This window comes from Hypomesus nipponensis, chromosome 7 (assembly GCF_054491055.1).
Source record: "Hypomesus nipponensis isolate SF chromosome 7, ASM5449105v1, whole genome shotgun sequence".
NCBI lineage: Eukaryota > Metazoa > Chordata > Actinopteri > Osmeriformes > Osmeridae > Hypomesus > Hypomesus nipponensis.
Window position 1 is genome coordinate 10,511,492 of NC_140367.1, and position 18,633 is coordinate 10,530,124.

The following is an 18,633-nucleotide window of genomic DNA, read 5'->3' on the forward strand; positions in this document are numbered from 1 at the left end:
GCCTGACGTAAATGTTCTCTCTGAGTGATAGTTGGGATTCTCACAGATCTCAGCATGCAAACCCGGTGTTCTTGTCAAGGACAAGTCAAGGGAGGACGTAGCAGTTTCAGCCACTGTAAATTGTGTCTGGCAGTAACCAAGGGTAAAGCAACACCCTACCTCATGAAATGCATGTAAATACAAGTTCTGGAACGTTTCCCGGTGAAAGAGGTTTTGCGGGGATGTACTATTCTACATCTGCTTGTAAGATTATTTTTTTTAACAATGGACGCACTCATGAGGAAATGAGAAAGCAACCTTAAGACAGACTACTGATCACGGCCCGTATCAGATTCAAGACCCTGGTACTGACCTTCCGAGCAGTGAACGGGACTGCACCTGACTACATCCACGCTCTCGTCTAGACTTACACCCCCACCCGCCACCTACGGTCTTCTTCTGACAACCGTCTGATGGAGAGCGCCCGCTCCCAACCCAAGCTGTTTTCCTGTCTGGCCCTACATGCTCCTCTGGTTCTACCCATTTGCACTTATTTGCTTTTCACAATGTATGCTTCATGTTTTGGCTACCTGCAATGTTTTTTGGGGGGCTATCTCGTTGTTTATGACCAGTGACCTATGCACTTCTTGTGAAGCTCTTTCTTGTAATACGCTTTGGAGCTGCTAAATGAATAAAAGTAAATTAAATATAGCTGATACTTGGTTGTGGCTAAATATGACAGCATTGCAAGGTTCTCATAAAATAAAACATACAGGCCCTAATGTAACATACAAGTTCTTTAAAATGTAATACATACATTTAAAAAGTAGTCCTCAATGGTAGGACATCTTAAACGAGTAATTTCTTGGGAGCATCATTTTTAAAGATTAACGTGAGTTAATTAACGCAATGATAATCTGATTAAAATATGAGAACTAGCTCACCCTGTCAAAAAGTTTGTCGTCTGTTCTATTTTTATTTTATGTAGGCCTATGGTAAATGTACAATTCGACTCTACTTTTATAACAATAAACCTATGTCTCTGCTAAACATTTTGTAACGTGATCGACCTCATTTTCTTTGATATGAACTGAGCTTCTGACGAGCAAGACACCGCAGAGAGCCCAACAGAAACGGATTCTTCTTATGACTCCCGTGCAAGCACATGGGTCCTCCCGCCATGGTAATGAAGGAGAACATGAAAATAATTATTTCACCCCCTCCCTTTCAGCTGCAGCGACATCTTGTTTCGTTAAAGGCAGCAGCTAGTATCCAAGGATAAAAGGAGCGGGTCTGATTTAGCAGTAGCCTAGAGAAACCATGTCTTGAAGCACCATGACTACGGCCACATCAGTGAAACATGTATACTTGTCGGAATGCGTATGAAATATGGTCATAGTTATAATGGGATCGCTATTGCCATGAGGACCAGGTACGTGCGTTACATTATTCTACATGAAGCAGGTGTGAGGTCAACATTTTACTACCCTCATTCATTTCACTACTGTTAGGCTACGTTTTAAGAAATAATGTTTAATGTAGGCTGTATGCATAAAAAAATATTTCCCAGACCATTAGATAATTCCGTTTTTGCGCTATTGCCAGTTGACTGTTTGTGCCAGTGTCATGATAGTCTTCACTACATCCCAAAAATGTTCCTCAAGGAACATCCCTGAGATTTGACTGTCAGGCACCTGTAATACAAGTCAAACTGAAGCTGTGCTTTGATCTTCTATGTCGTCAAGTATTTGATGCTATTGATTTGCATAAAATGCTCATTATGACAAACATCACATAGGTAGCATGTCAATGCATGGTTCAAAATGAATTGATATTTGTTACTTTATGCTATACATCAACAACAACAACACTGTATAGGTGCAACCAACCTTCTCTAAAATAGTTTTCCTGTAATAAATATATTTGATTTACGTGTATTTTGACTGTGCAGTGTTTCTTTAAGGATAAAGTTACCTGGATTTATCCTATATGTCTGACTGTCAGCGCCAGTGCTATAATTCAGGCCAAGGACACATCATCCCCGCCAACCAAAATTTAAATCACTCACAGGTCTCCCTGAAAGGGCTCCGTTGTTGATGTTTGGCTTTTACAGTGCTGTGTTGTCATGGCTAGCCCACAGTATCAGCCATTGCACCTGGTTTTTAGTGCTTCTTCGTCATCTACTGCTGTTTAGCGCCAGAACGGGTTGCTAAGAGAACACAGAGGCAAAAGCCACCAGTGTACACAAGAGGTTAGAGATAAGTGTGAAACCTCTGCTGTTCTGAGCCTACCTAGAGATTCCTAATATCTGTCCCTGGAGAAATAAGGTCCCTAGACACTAGCGTATTGCTTGTGTGTGTCTGTATGTGCATGCGCTTGATTAATTTACTTTGCCTCCCCAGCAGTGTCATTTCCTACTTCATTTTCCAACATGCTGGATGATCATATCACAATGTAAAACTGTATCTGAAGAAATGCCTGCTAGAGACTCAGAAATTATCTCCTAGGGCGGCTCATTAAGTTAGAAATTGTATTTGTATATAGGTTTTGGATCTCAGGACTCTGTTCATATAGGCCTACAATTCTTATCTTGTCCTGCGTATTCAAAAGGTTGTCTTAGCTAGTGTAGGCCTACTGGTATATAATAAGATACATTGTAAACAGAGAACTTAAATGGTCACGATAGGATGACATTTCAATTTCAATGTAATGTATCATTCCAGTCTTAAATATCCCTTTGTTAAGAAAAGGCCAGGACGAAGATCAGCCAAACAATAAGATCAGAATGTCTTTACAGGTTCACTTGTCTGTGCCCTTCATATGATATTAGTAATTAGGTAGATTTCGTTTTTCTTGGAAAAGAACAACAAGTTAAATGTCTTAATCACTGTATTCCATGTTGCCATAGTGACGAATGCACAGCATAGCGGTTTTGCATTTGTAAATCTGTGCTGCTGGGAGTCACTAATAAAGACTTCAAGTGGCATTGTCTAGTTTTAATCACTTTTCACGTCAGAACACAGCGCAAGAGAATATGGATGGTGATGTTTACTGGAGTGTGACTTCATTAGATTCTCTTGTGTTCTTTTCTTGTTGCATGATTGCCACACTGCTGATATCGATGTGCATCCTCTCTTCAACAGAGACAGGAATCTTAATTATCTGACAATCTGCTGCTTACCAGCGCAACGTGCTCCCTATGGTATCTAGAATAATCCGGAACCATGCAGATTATACCTCTGATTTGATTTCGTGACCCTTATCTCGAAGCCTAATCAGGCGAACTAAATGGGAAACTATTCTAAATAGCTTATCTTGCCTCTTCACTTGATCCCCGGGTTGTTTTTGAATAATTATACCCCTGATACCAATTAGTATGCGATCATCCTTGAACCCAATGAATGTTTACAGGAACAGCCTGCGAAGAGTCACGTCGTGTAACCGTTACAAAGGGTGATATTTCAAAATGTGCATTTTGAGTCGAGGTCAGAAGTGTACTTCAGCATCCTTTTCTTGATTTAATAAAGACCGCTGTTGTGACTCAAGGACACAGTTGTTTCAACTTGCCACTATGGAAACCAGAGAAGATGCTGCCGCTGGGTTTCTTTTTAGAGCCGAGATGTTTTGACGGTTAATCAAAAACTCTGGTATTCTTTGAATGTTGACCATGACAAAGTATATAGCTGGAAGTCGATATGAGAATCCAGGCAAACCTGTAGATCTAAACAGTAGATTTGATTAGATAGAACTGGATTGATCCCTGAGGGGAAATTCAGAGCATTGGCCAGTAAATGAAGAAGGGTGGATGGGTTGTCATGGGTAACTTATTGCACAAATATTACAAGCGTGATATTATCGAGCATTTGATGTTGTGCATGGTCGATATATTGATGTGAGCTGTTGTGGTATCCTGTTTTCATGTCCCACTCCCATTCCTAATTGCCTGGGATTTGTTTGTTTCCACAGCTCCCCCTTGTGGCAGTAGCCATGGTGTACGCCCAATCGACTGAAAGCGCCATGCCCTCTTTCAGCTCCCCCACCTTCAGTTCCCCAATGTCCTTCAACTACTCTGACAGGGAGAACTCCACCTTTCTCACTGACTCAGCCACACCTCTTCTTTGCAACCGGGAAGGCTTATCAGCAGAGTCCAACCACACCCTGGTTTCCTACAAATTGACCTCCGCTGAGGTGGCCATCTTGGGGCTGGTGTTTGGGGTTCTTTGGCTGGTCTCCATCCTCGGCAACGCCCTGGTCTGCCTGGTCATCCACCGCAGCCGGAGGACTCAATCCACCACCAACTACTTTGTGGTGTCCATGGCTTGTGCTGACCTCCTGCTGAGCCTGGGCTGTGCCCCGTTCGTCCTCCTCCAGGTCACCTCCGGCGGGTGGCCGCTGAGCGCGGCCGCCTGCAAGGCTGTGAGATACCTCCAGCACCTGTGTCCGGGGGTGCAGGTGTACGTCCTGCTCTCCATCTGCGTGGATCGCTTCTACACCATCGTCTACCCGCTCAGCTTCAAGGTGTCCAGGGAGAAGGCCAAGAGGATGATACTGGCCTCCTGGATCTTCGACGTCGCCTTCATCTCGCCCTGCCTCTTCTTCTACGGTTCCACGCTGTCGGACGGCAGCGGCGGCCATTGCGACTTCTTCCTGCCCAACAGCTGGGACGGGATCGCGTACGCCGCCGCGCACCTGCTCTTCGGCTTCCTGGTCCCGGCGTTGCTCATCGTGTCGTTCTACCAGCGGGTGATTCGCTACATCTGGAGGATCGGCGCCGATGGGCACACGGTGAGGAGGACGATGAACATCGTCCCAAGGACTAAAGTTAAGACAATCAAGATGTTCCTCATGCTCAACTGTGTCTTCCTGCTGACCTGGACACCGTTTTATGTGGCCCAGCTGTGGCACCCCCGAGAAGCCGACAGCCCCAGCAGACAGGGGGCGCTGTTCTTTACAGCCATTGCCTTGATTTCCTTCAGCTCCACTGCCTCCAAACCAACCCTGTACTCTGTTTATAACGCAAACTTCAGACGCGGCATGAGGGAGACTTTCTGCATGTCGTCAATGAAGTGTTACCGCAGTAACGCTTACACAATTACTGCTAGCTCACGGATAGCCAAAAAGAACTATGTTGGGGTGGTGGACATCCCAGTACCGGCTAAGACAATCACCAAAGACTCGGTTTATGACACCTTTGACCGCGAGGCAAAAGAGAAGAAACTTGCTTGGCCAATCAGTGCCAATCCACCTAATACTTTTGTGTGAGGTAGCCATTTTTTGAAACAGAACATTTCAAACAGTACAATAGCACAACTAAGTTCAATGTATTGGGTGCTAATGAAATTGCAGCTGCATATCTGTTGCTAACTGTGAGTTAGCTACACCAGTGGACAGACATACAGCATGTTCAGAGCATTATGTTGAGATACCAGCTGAATCTTTGTTGACATGGCATTTGTCTGATCATACAATATTAGATGTGAACATATTTTCTCAGGTAGAGCAGTCTACACGGTCCCATTGCATTTCCCATATGTTCCATCTCTTTCTGGTGTAATGACTTGGATCAAATTAATTTGGAAGCTATGTGTAATAATATCAGTTCCTACACTTTGTATGTCTTCATAATTGGCCTTCTGCTCTGTTGAACTATGTTATTCAGGGGAAGACAAATGTAAAACCCTACAGGTTTGGACCATAACGCTTTTAACCTGAAGACTCTTTGTCTACGCTGGCTTAGGATGTGATGGTTGTGTGCCTGTTTGTCATTTGTCACTGTTGTCATTCTATCCAGTAGCCGCTTCTGTTTAGCTGACCGTCATTGTGTAGTGTTTCTCTTGTTAGTGTCTCATCTCTGTTTACTGTTAACTACTGTGACTTAATGGCCCATGCTTACACTGAGATGTAAAATAATAAAACATATGTATGTGCATCAAATTTGACACTGCTAGTGTTTATAGTTTTGAATGGAGACCTGAAAATGCTCTGGTAAATGTGGCCGTTCTGTTTCAAGATCAGGACAACGTTGTTGCTCAGTCCCACAGCGAATACAGAACCTTCGAACCCATGTCTCCTCAGGTGCTTCCTGTGTTTTTGTTCCTTAATGTGACATCACCAGTGTAATGACTCTGTGCACCATGTTCTTTTTTAAGAGTTTATTTGAGTTCTTACCAAGGGAAGACTGACGATGGAAAAAAGGGAAAATGGAATGGAAAACAGATATCTCTGGCTGCAGTTGCTTTATAAACTACAAACTATCACACATGATCAAAACTCAATATTAAGAGATTGTTGGAACGCTACAAATGGCAAGGACTTAGTTCAAATAAACACATAATCATGAGTTTTGCTGTTTGGTAGGTTGTTACAGCAATGCGATTGAAATCTTTGAATTACTTTTGAGAAAGATCTGTGCATTTTAAGAAATATGAACAAATAATACATGTTATGTTTATTTTGCTTTATGTCAACATCAGTACATTCCTTCTCATTCCAGGACCAAAGGAGACATTCATGCACAACATAATCTTACTCATCGTGGTGTTTATATTCAAGATAAAGGCCTTCTTGACAGTTCCTGGTCCTGGCACATTAGATTCAAAAGATGCAGCACTACTCAACATAAATAACATACCAGAAAAAATCCACTCCGTTACTCTGCACATTGTGGAAAAGGAAAGCATAGGACTTATAAAAAAACAAAACTATATTGTTGTGGAAAGTACATTCCTAGACCAAAGCCTACCAATTCTTCCCCTAGCCAATGAATGAAAACACAGTAGTGAATAGTGGGCATCGAAGGATGAATACCTCATCATGCTATCATATTGATGATTAATGGGCACACACGCAAAAAGAGGCACCTTAATTTTTTCAAATATACACTGATATAATTGTGAGTAGCTTATCAATGTAGCAGGACTATGATGATGGGATGTGAGTAGATACTGTAGGTAAAGTATGACATCAATAGTCAAATGTACTGACTTGACCATGCCCCCAAAGCCTCATTATTTCTACAAGAACACCGTCAGAACTCCATCATCTCACTTTAGGTAGAAGCAATTCCATTTTTATAAAACCAACAAATAAAAAATATCGTTGCCACACCAATATTAGGCATAGACAATACAGTACATTCAAGGACATACTACAAAAACCTGCAAAGTGCTCTCTATTATCCAATACAAAATATAAATAAAAAAATAAATCCAACATGTATCCAATCAACATGTCAACATTACTTTATCATCTCCAAATATATGTTTGCATTCGTATTATGCCACGAGGCTAGATTATCGTATCTTTTGGCAAACTTGATTGATTAGCAAAATAAGCCAAATATTGCCAAAACTGTAAGTAGAAGCCTGTATCATGTGGTTTAAAAGGTATGCTTTCCTGGACAGTTAGTCATAAATCATAATTAAACAACAACAGATACAAATAGACACTTAGCAAGAATGATAGATGGAGGTTGAGAGACTTCAGAGTGGAGTTGGCCTAATCCAATTCAAACACTTTCAACCCATACCAAGATCGATTAAGAAACTAGTTGCGCAAATAAATACATCCAGACATGGACGTGCGCAAATATTTTGAGAGGAAGTTGGGAGAGATGGCTAACACTGGCCTGAATTCCAAATTAATTCACATGCATGATACATAGCCTGATCTTAAGTTTCTCTTCAGTTCAGACCCGTTCCCCTCCCACTCCTGATCATGTAGTGTAGCACAAATGTATCAAATTAGTATTTAGCCTTGTTGCTTATTCACTCATCTGGTCAGAACCTCAACCATTCATTAGAGTCAAATGTGAATTTGTATCAAATTTGAGTATAGCCTCTGTAGCCAACAGAGATATACATACACCATATATAACCCTGTCATACCCTTTGTGACTGCCTTTACTGACATAATGTCTGGTCTTATTGTAGCTTTGCAAATGACTGCACTAAAATTACCTTAACTAATTAGCACGGACTGAAACCGGTGGACACAAATATACATTTCTCATTTTCCTTCATTCTCCAGTCCAAAGTTCTTAACCTCCATCATAGAGGAGGCCTCTCTTTCTGATGGAGTATCCTGATATCACACCAGCAGATTAACTGCTGTTCTTTCCATTCTTGCTTGTCTTGTTGCTCGTGCTCTGGGGCATTTTCTGATCATCCCCGGTGAGAAGGGCTTTGATTTCAGAAGGGATTTTTCCTTGATCCATGGCAGAGCACCACTGTTTGTACTGTTGGAGCAGGGGGGAAAGACAATGATGGACATGACAGATCAGCAAATGCACACAATGCAAAAAAAGACATGGGGGTCGTATGTTGTAGTAGAAGAACAATCAATTACCATCTCCAACTCCTCGCGTAAGGCACAGATTGCCCTCTCCTTGCTGGACACGAGCTCCTCCAGGTATTGATACCTTAACTTCTTCCTCGCACGACACTCCCTTGCACTCTGTCTACTGCGTTCCAGTTTTGCCTTCAAATCAATTTTAGCAGGTTTGCGGCCACGCTTTCCAGGTTTTTTAACTTTACCCCCAACCATCTGTAAAGGAATAGAATAGTGGTTTAGACTTTTCTAGTGTCTCACAAAATACACCTTGCAAACTACTGGCGATTCGTAAAAATACCCACATTTTAGCCAGATATATAATATAACGTTGGATAAAGATACGTATTTAAAAACAAAACACGTAACGTCTGCTATTACTGCTTTTTGCAATTGTTGTATCGCTTACCTTACTGTCATCCATTTTGGTTAACGCACTGCTGTTAGCAATCGTTGAAGGCTAGTGACGATAGCTGAATAATTCCAAACAACTCTTCGAATTCAGAAGCTTGGTATGCGTACTATTCAAACAACTGCAGTATTTTTGTGGCGAAAACGTTATCCTTTCTCACTTTTTAAATCGCGTTTCAGTTAGCTAGATAACATTTAGCGCCTTTCTCAAATGTTGACAATTTTTGACACTTCCTGTTATGGTTGTCTTTGTTGAGAAGGACTCTGGGAAATTGTGTTCACACTTGCCTTAAGAAGCGCGATTTAGATTATTAAAACTACAATTCCCAGACACCGACGCATATAGTCGTAGTAGCTAATTTCTCATTAAAGAGGCAGTACGTATAACATTGATGACTTAAAAACATGATATTCATCCCAATACCCATACAATTTAGTATGCCAGAACACTATTTAGTATATCCCAGTACATGTTTCTACTGGTACATGTTTGTCCCAGTATTCTGAAATGTAATATGACAAAAATACCAGGATGTCCTTCCAAATCCGCTTATATTTTGCAGTATGCAAACCGGCATGCTTTTTTGGGCTATTCATGACCCATTAATCCTATGTGTTAAAATATGTCACATTGACTGAACACTCATACATTACAAAGTCACAATAGTAAAGCTCTTCTAGTTTTCTTTTTTGGTATTTTATTTTGTCTTTTTTCATCTCCAAGATAAAAAATGTCGCAGCAATAATTTTTTCAACAAAATCAACATTTTAGAATATGAACTGTGACAGACGTATGAGTAAGAGGGTAACATATCAAGGTGCAAAGTCATGACGAAGTAATCGGCCTATGTCCCAAGTGTATGCATACTGCATGCAGCAGTATGTATTTTATATGGGCAGCTGCAGTAAGTAAAAAAGTATGTAATTTGGACCAGGTATTGTCTACAGTGGAGAACAAAAGTGTCCGTCACAGTCTGTCCTAATTGCTTGGTAAGACACTTCACTTGAGAAAAAAGTTGCTCATTGCTATGAAGGTTCCTATAACAAAAATGTATGTTCAAGGAAACATGACCTGCATAATAACGGTGGCATTTTGAGCAACATTTGTGATAAAAGAGCAAAAATGTATAAACCCTACTTCTTAATTGTGAAAATAAATACTGGCAGCTGAAGGGCATAGCAGGGATTGAGGGGGTCGATCCCGTTCAGGTCCTTAGGAGGCCAAACATCTGGCACACAAACAAGAGCCCAGTATTGTTATGAGCACATCAGGAGAACCAGAGGTGGGGAAGTCGTGGGCAGATCATCATGTGACATTCATGAAATATCTCAATCCCTGATGAGAACCAGGGTGACCCTGGCTCCCACGGCGACCCTGTCCTGGGAAGGTCACAAACCCAAGCTTTGCATTGGGGTTTTCCTTACATACTTGAACCTATGAGCTCCAAATCCAACAAATCACATTGATGAAAATGTGAGAAATGTGATTTGTATTCCATTTCTGGGTCGCCCTAGTAAATTGCTTGTTTATGATGTATGTTAATTAAAAGGTCCCTTATAATTAATAATAATTATATACACTATATTCAAAAATAATATTATACCTGAATGCAATCACTGGGGAGCAGACCCTGTGTTATTCCCATGAGCTAAACTGACTGTGTTTGTAGATAAAGCCACTATGCTGATTATGACTGTCCTCCATCCCAACAACTCTCACAAGTAAGAGGGATTCTTTCCTTTTATCTAGTTTCAATAGTCTGGGTTAACCATGCATGTTAATTGCTCCAGTATGAAAAACCACTTGGTCTTTGCCTGCTCTGGTCTCATTCATTGGTTCTCCAATAGCATCGCATCACTTTAGATTAAATGTTGTACTGCATGCTCCAGGGCTGGAAGAGAGCATGTTTTGTCTCATATAAATGCATCCTCATAAACTTATCAGTCTGTCTCCGTGATTATTTCCGTCAACGATGATACTGAATCCTTGCCCAGGGTGAATCACAAGTAATTGCAATCAGACCCTCTTAGGCAGACAAAAGATAATGCAATCAATGTTTAACAAACTGGTGTGCTGGGAGTGTTTATACTAACAATGAGAGGGGGGCCTTAACGCATGAATCATGGGGAAGTTTGTATGTAAGAATGGGATTGAGTTTTTAGTTTATTCAATTCTATTTGTTAAAAGCCTTTAACAAGAGTTTATCCAAAAGAATGACTTGCTCAATCTACACATTACTTTTGCACATTTACAAAAACACTGGTTATGCTGTTTATGCTTTTTTGTATGTCAATACATTTTTTATTCAACTGCTTATTATTCTGTTTTAGGAAATACTATATACCTCCAACTGAGAGGCCTGGAAAAGACGTGGAAATCCATCCGGACATTAGAACTCCAGATGTTGTTTTTGAAGCAGGGGCAACTCAATACCAGGATATGGCTAAATGTACTCCCCCTTTGTATACTGTATGCACCCATACATTTCCTAAGGAAGAATTAGCTTTGTTCGCCAAGTCAGAGAACTACTTGTATTTGAAAAACTTCAATATAATCAATAGAACTTTAAGGCATAAGAGCAGGAAACTAACGTGTGAATTGATTTCAGGCCTTTCCACCACGTACAATACATCCAAGAAAAATACTGCTACAAAATGCAGTTCTGACTGAACAAGAAAAGAAAGAACGAGAGAAAAAGCTCAGCTAGGATACGTATGACATGAAGGGTTAACAACTTGGACACTTTCCAAGAAAGTAAGTCACTGTGAGTTAGCAGGTCATTTGAATACTGCCCGAGTGTACTTTGGTAAGCCCCGCCTACTTATCCTAGCGTTCTATACAAAGTTATAAATTACATAAGAACTGCGTTTACGTATTAGTAAGTACGGGAAGGATACATGTTTCAGTAATAAGTTAGTACTAATTCATAAATATGAAGTGAGATCATGGTTATATAGATGCTTTTGTTTCTTTAAGGCTCCCCGTTCATTCGAAGTTGGGTTGGTTTCATATGACGCCATCCTTTTATTTTTATCCCAATGACCTCATCTCTATGGTTGAAGTTTACTAACCAGTGAATCTTTTCTTCTACTTTACTTTTGTCTTTACTTTTGATTATTCTTAATGAAACCAAGTTAACAACATTTCGCTGCGAGAGATGACTGGATTGTGAAATGTTCTTTGGGACGGATATTTCTCTTAACGGTGAGTTTCAGATAAGTTTCTAATGACCAATTCAGTATCTCGCAACAGGGCCTGTAATTTACGGACTTTCCCATGTGTCGGGCTTGGAATCAGAAAGTAACACAATGTACGAATCGGTGGCTGACGATATGCATTTGCGATAGAAAAGAGGCAACAGCCACAATGTTCAAGTGAATTGTCCTGACACCGGATTTGTATCATCGAACTAGAAAATGTCAGTGAGTCGATAAGGGAAACAGTGTATCCGCGAGTGCCCACAGTGACTCACTCTACGTAAGGTATAGAAAAAAGTTACTTTAACCAAAAGCTCACTGTTGAATAACATGCAAAACGTTTTTGTGATGTTTTCACAAATGAAAACAACATTTTAAGAGGGTCAATTCATCCAACTACAAGCGATACAGCTTAAATTGTGATTTAGATATAACAACTCAAATCAATAGGCAATTTATTCATTAGGTGCCAAACAGCATAAACCATGTGTATTATTCGACGAAGAAGCTGTCAGCGATTCAATATGACATTTCAATGTGGAATAACCAATTTAACTATCAAGCTACATGCTCACTAGTACAAATAAACCAGGCCTATGCCTTCACACAGATTCCATTAATTGTATAAATAGTAATTAGTATGTTATACGGTAAAATATATGTAGGGGATAACCAGGATGTTGTAATGGTTACGGTGAGTTCTATATTTCGGCTACCAACCTATTTCAGTGTCTCTAGGGGTCAGATGAAAGCAATCTAGTTAGATACCCTACAGTTTGACTTGATGATATGCCATGGATCTGATATGTCAGGGCTGTTTTTATCTTGGAAACCGATAAGGACAAGATGCCATGATCACATGTAGGTCATTCTCAGCGTGGGGTGCTGAAGGAATGGACATGTACTGTTACTGAGAGGACATCAGATGAGAAGGAAACAGACGTGAGGTTTTGAAGATGCATCTAGTGACTTAACTGCTGCTGTGACATCACCATGAACACATAGGTAACACCTCAAAATATCAGCCTGGCTAGGATGCGTGTACATGAACTGAGGTAGGTTAAGAACCAGTGGACATCACTCTTCACTTAATAGAGAAATATTAAACAGTGTTTCACAATATGAGGGGCATTGAGAGAGAGATGTGTCAGACCATCTACAAAGAAATGCCCTGGAAATACAAATATACTCGTTTATTTTTCCAGTTTGAATGGTTTACAGATACACCAGTTGTCTACGGTTTAGGAACAACCAATGAAGAAAAATGGGTCCTTCTTGTTTACAGTTAGCACATTTACACTGGCCCAATATGTATTGACAAAGGAAGTTAATGAAAAACTCAGATGACTGCATTGTTCACAGTGACTTTAAGTGGCTGTCACCGTAGCACCATATTTACAGCCATGGTTGTACACAATTAGGAACACAACACACCCTAACCTATAAACACATCATGACTGGTTTTCACATTTCAGATGCCCCCCCCCCCCCCCCCTTTAAAAGTGCAGGCTGACTTGATGTGGATCTAATAGAGACACTAAAACCAGAGCTCTGCATCATCGTCTGGACACAGACGACACATCTCTCCAAAAACACCTGAGAGGCCTGGTTGACTTCTGTAAACATGGTGTCCAACCGCCTGCCCCACTTCCTCAAACGTATGCTTATCAGACAAGGTCAAATGCAATAGACCTTTGATAAAGGGGGAACTGTGTTATCCAAACGGGCCCGCAGCCACTGTCGGCGGTGGAAGTGGGCTGGATAGGAACACGCTCTGGGGGGGGGGGGGGGGGGGGGGAGGAAGCGGGGGGCTCTTAATAGTGACGGGCAGCGGGCCAGGAATGGGGTGTGACATAGCGCTGAAAGAGCGCTTCCCAATTTAAACCCGGCGCTTTCTTTTTTTTCATCCACAGATATGTGTGCCTTATATAAGGGATCTGGCCTCCCCAAGGGTTCCTCTTAAAGTCGTTTTAGTGACCTGTTAGGTTACTGACTGGATACACCACTGTAGCTACTACTCTAGCACCCGAATAGCTGAAGACCATTGGCAAAGTAAGAACCTTTACTTTGATATATTATATGGAATAAAACATTTTTGTGACTGATTGAAGCACTCTTAAAAGCCGAATGGGTTTAGGGATTAGTGGGTTTAATAGTGGAACGGATGTTAGAGACAATTGTGAAGCCAAGGTGACCGTTTAGGAGAGATGTTACCTTTGTTCTTGATGAAAAGTGTTTTCAAGTTTAACAAGCACTTTTACCAATTGTTTGCGAGGCAAAGGAGTCTCGGCGTGGGGAATTTAAGACTTACGAGAGATGGGTCCATTCAGCCTGTGTTGTTCACACCCTGAGAGGAAGAAAGGGTAAAAGCATGTTCTTTATGACATTCACAAATGGAAGAATCTGTCAAGAAACAAGCCCATTTGTAAAAGTTATATAACAGGGTGATAAAAAAGGCAGCTTGGGTGTGAATATGTCTGGCATAAGATGTTTCAATATATACTGTATATATATTTTTTTAAAGCCACCAGTAAATTATTTTAAAATTGCGTTTGCAGCATAATTACACTTTTCACGCCTAAACTGCTGAAGTTGTTTTCAAATACAATGACGAGGAATCTGAAGCTTTCCTTATTGCCAGAAAGAGTCTTTAAAGTGTGAAAGTCCAAGTTCATAAATACATACTAGAATGGCCATGGCGGACATCATAAAATCTGTTCCTTATTTTAAGGTCCTGGCCATTTTGGATGTGACAATCAAAACAGAGGAAATCAAAGGGACTTTTTCTGTGTACATTCAAAACAGAAAAATGCCCATTACAGTGTTTTTACAGACATTATGTATTCCTCTCCTAGTGTGTCAAAGGCCAAGCCATGATGTTTTAGTTTATTTTTTTCCTGGAGTGCGCCAACCCACACCTACACCTTGAGCAACAACAGTTTAGTAGACCTTACATTTCACCCTGGGCTGTTTTTTTGTCAGGTATTATAAGATGCTAGGAGACCAGAGAATATAATATTGATCAAAATTGGGGTGTAACACAGTACGCAAACATAAGACGGGACATCAAGGTGTTCCTGTTTGGGAGTCTTGGCTCTCCTTTTCAGCCACAGATTTGGTTTCCTATAACCCGACTTCGATTGAGGCAAAGTCTAAGTTGGTCTCTATATCATGTGGCTATGGTTTTGGGCCTGTGGATTCCTTCCATTTTAGTCATGGGGTCTTTTTTCTCTCCACCGTTTGGTAGGCTGAATCAGGTGGGCCATTGAAGTGGCTTGTGGAATTAGCGTGTGACAGAAGATGAAGGAGGCCGAGCAACCTGAGAATGTAATGGCGCCGTTACCATTATCATCTTTTACAGTCGAGAGCAGAAACATCTGGGAACGCCTGACGCAGTACAGATACAGAAATTGGGCCATATGGACGTCGGTGCGAAATGAGAAGAGTGTGTCATGTGACACGAGGGCTGATGTGTATTTTACATTTAGGAAAGGCTTAAAGTGTTTTTTGTTGTTGTTTCCGACACACAATGATATATCAGCATCGAGGTGAACGATGCCACAGAACGTTCTGCAACAGTGGGCATTGACACGGGCAACCAGGCAACACTCAGCTCTCTGTATGTGAAGGGCAAAGCAGGCCATGTGAGTCGTGTCCTGAAAGCAAACTTGGAAAGGGCTCTGTCTCTTTAAAAGTCAAAATCGCTGGCACAGGCAGGGTCGGTCAGCTAAGCCAGTCTCACATGTGGCTGGCTATTTAATTTTCACATATTTTAATCTGGTGGCCTTTTGATGTCAGACAGGGGGCAAAGTCCTGTTATTGCCTTCTATCTCTGCGGAGAGGTTCAATCGGCGTATTAACTTTCACTTGCAAACGACCAGTGGCGTTCGCTTCCAGCATACCTTCTGCAAGTACCTTTAAAAACCATTTGGCTAAACTGATAACTTCAGTTTTGCCAGTGGGGCTACATCATCTGGAAGGTCAAGCATCTCAAATCACTTTCCAGTCAGTAATTGACTTATTTGAGTCACTTTCCCCTTGCAGGACAAGGCGTTCTGATTTTAATGGACACCAAGTACCAAAATTGCCGATTACCTTTCATAGCACTACTTACGCCACGGAAAAGGTTTTTATTTAAGGCAAAACTTTGAAAGAGAAACTCACACTTAGGCTGGCAAGAAACGGGTTGATGTGATGAATTTGATAATGGTCTTAACATGGCCATCATCCTTTAAGCCTGTAATTAGCTCTCCATTGTACAGGAGATTTGAGCATGTCTGAGTCACCCAAGCTTTCTAGTCGGGCTGGAAATCGGAGAATAGTCCAGCCCCCTTTTTTTTTCATTGGAGATCCAGTGATGGAAATGATTTGCTCATCGTTTGGGATCTCCTGGAGGCTGTAAGAAGCGGCCCATGATCATGATCCTTCGAGCTCTCGTGTTTCTGGCCCCACCCCACGGTGACCCAGCAGGTCATGCAGAATGGGAGGCTCCTGAAGATGTCGACTCAGAGACGTCATCGTTTCGCCCCACTGCATGATGGGAGGACAACCGGGGAAACGAGGAGAAGAAAGGCCGTGGCTGGATCTCTCAAGCCTCCCAGTTGCATGCGACCCCCCTTACAACACACGTGCCCACAGTTCGACATCACACCCTCAAGGAATACGCCTGCAATTCGCTTTAAGGCCCACCTGCTCGAACACGTGGCTGTTTATTTGTCACGTCGAAATTAAACGCCGCTCCGACCTGCAAATGCCGGTTATTTCTGCTACACAAATCCATCGCTCTAAAGATAGGCTGCCGTTGGTGTCGTCTCCCGGTGAAGATTCTAGGTCAATGACTCCTATTCAGCTTTTCAAGGAGGAAGCTGGTGATTAGAAATGGTGGACGCAACACCCACCCAGGGCCTCTGACGTGGCTGTGCAGGTGGCGCCGTGCTTAGGTGTGATCCTGCCCTAGATAGACGAGGCCTGGTGTTGGCCCTAGGCACTGGAGTTTGACTTATCTTGCCTCGACACATACACACACGCACATATGTGCTTGTGTAACTCACACCTGTTTGCTGTGCCCTCCTCTTTCTCTCTCCCTCGGGTCGCTATTCTCGTAAATATGACCAGAAATCCCCAGAAACGATGTCGTAAAAAAAAATATGTACGACAACCATCTGAAGTAATTGTGTACAACACGCCTGCAGCTTGAATCGTATCGAGACCAAGATTTCCTCAACTCAGTTTGGATGTGTTTTTTAAGGAGGTTGTGCTCTGAGCCTTGATTTGATGAAAAGGGTTTTCACCCCTCTGTCTTATTGGTAATAGCTGGTTTTTCGTAGTCAAATGGGTAGTACGAGATGGGTTTTGATCGTCTGTGCCGGTGTAGATTTCACACAGGGTAGGGGAATGTCTCCCAGAAACCCCCCCAGACAGTCTGCAGCAGACTGTCTGGGGTGGGGGGTGGGGGGGGGGTATTGATCAGAGGAAGGCAGGAGCTACTTGGATAAGAAACTTGGAGATCGTGGAATCTCGAAGAGTGAATATTGTGTCTGATGAGACACTTGATGTGGTCGAGGTGTGACAGATTTGGGTTGGGGGAGCGCAGGCAACTGACCTTGATATGAAAATATATCATTTCTAGCACTTGGTATGAGTAGGCCTGTCAAAATATCTGTTTTATTGTCCTCTGTGGGTGGTCTGAACTCGGAAGAACACGTTTTGAGGGAAATTTCTGCCCGACTCGTCTGGATGTAACTGCTCGTTTTACGGCACAAGGGAATTTCCTCCGTTCACGGTGCTGGTCTGTGACTCAGGACTGGGATTCTTTTATGAGAAGTTGGTGTTACCCCTCTGCCTTCCAAAACACACATTACGCACACAAACGCACACGTACAAACATATAGTGCTGGGAGTTTTGGATCCTCTGAACAATCATCTCATAGGAGGAGAAAAAAGACTTTGTCACGACCTATGAATTCAAGAAAGTTAGGAAGTTCTTCTAACTACAAACTCCTGAAGTTCCTTTTTGGTATGAGTATTCAGAGCTTTTGGCTTGATAGAAGAAACTGAAAGTGAAGGCTCCAAGCCGATTGTGAATAAAAATCTCTCTTATGTCCTTTTTGTCTTCCTCTCCCCAGGCTGATAACCACTCAAGCATGAAGACAAGGAGCGAGGTGCAGGATGATGTAATTGTCCCACAGGCCAGGAGAAAAGCCCCCCTTTGTCCCACCCGTGCGATGGTGTGAAAGAGACCGCTCTCCCCCTGTCCACACCCCCCCCCCGAAAACCTCCTTTACCCACAGAATTGGACTGTTGTGGACACACCGTTGGACACACACACACACACACACACCCTCGGTCACACGGACACACAGACACACACAATCTCGCAAACAGAGGCGCGAGAAAGATAGTGGGGGTTTGGGTTTTCAGTCTTTCAGGGCCAGAGAGAGGCCTCCCTTTTTTTCCCTCTCTTTCTGTTTCTCTCTCTCTCTCTCTCTCTCTCTCTCTCTCTCTCTCTCACTCTCTCTTTGGCCTGGCCTCACGGCTGCCAAGCGCCATCAGGATGACATCATACCCGGCCGACACAATGGAGCTCTTCATCTCCTGAGGGCCGTCGCCAGGCTGCGTCACTGCGCTGGACCGCCAGCCCGGGAGGAATAGGAGGGGGAGGAGGAGGAGGGAGGAGGTAGAGGAGGAGGGCGGGGGGTCGCCGTCGTCGTCGGGGGG

The 18,633-nt window shown here is 42.4% G+C and overlaps 2 protein-coding genes and 1 long non-coding RNA gene across 4 annotated transcripts; 2 read left to right on the forward strand and 1 right to left on the reverse strand.

Annotated features, from left to right (window-relative positions):
• Window positions 1-2,952: 2,952 nt before the first annotated feature.
• Window positions 2,953-5,868, forward strand: gpr19 (G protein-coupled receptor 19). The gene is made up of 2 exons (XM_084701721.1): window positions 2,953-3,020; window positions 3,946-5,868. Exons 1-2 carry the CDS (start codon window positions 3,018-3,020, stop codon window positions 5,239-5,241), a joined length of 1,299 nt encoding a protein of 432 aa, XP_084557847.1. The 5' UTR covers window positions 2,953-3,017; the 3' UTR covers window positions 5,242-5,868.
• Window positions 5,869-6,412: 544 nt separating this feature from the next.
• On the reverse strand, window positions 6,413-8,964 carry crebl2 (cAMP responsive element binding protein-like 2). The gene is made up of 3 exons (XM_084700985.1): window positions 8,717-8,964; window positions 8,326-8,523; window positions 6,413-8,215 (listed from the first exon to the last, which is right to left on the reverse strand). Exons 1-3 carry the CDS (start codon window positions 8,729-8,731, stop codon window positions 8,081-8,083), a joined length of 348 nt encoding a protein of 115 aa, XP_084557111.1. The 5' UTR covers window positions 8,732-8,964; the 3' UTR covers window positions 6,413-8,080.
• A 2,642-nt stretch (window positions 8,965-11,606) lies between these two features.
• Window positions 11,607-18,629, forward strand: LOC146276728 (uncharacterized). Of its 2 annotated transcripts, XR_014762445.1 has the most exons (4): window positions 11,607-11,923; window positions 12,757-12,971; window positions 13,830-13,968; window positions 18,042-18,629. It is a non-coding gene; the product is annotated as an uncharacterized LOC146276728 (long non-coding RNA). The 2 variants fall into 2 exon arrangements; XR_014762444.1 differs by lacking the exon at window positions 12,757-12,971 and having other exon boundaries at window positions 11,609-11,923; window positions 18,042-18,605.
• Window positions 18,630-18,633: the final 4 nt, after the last annotated feature.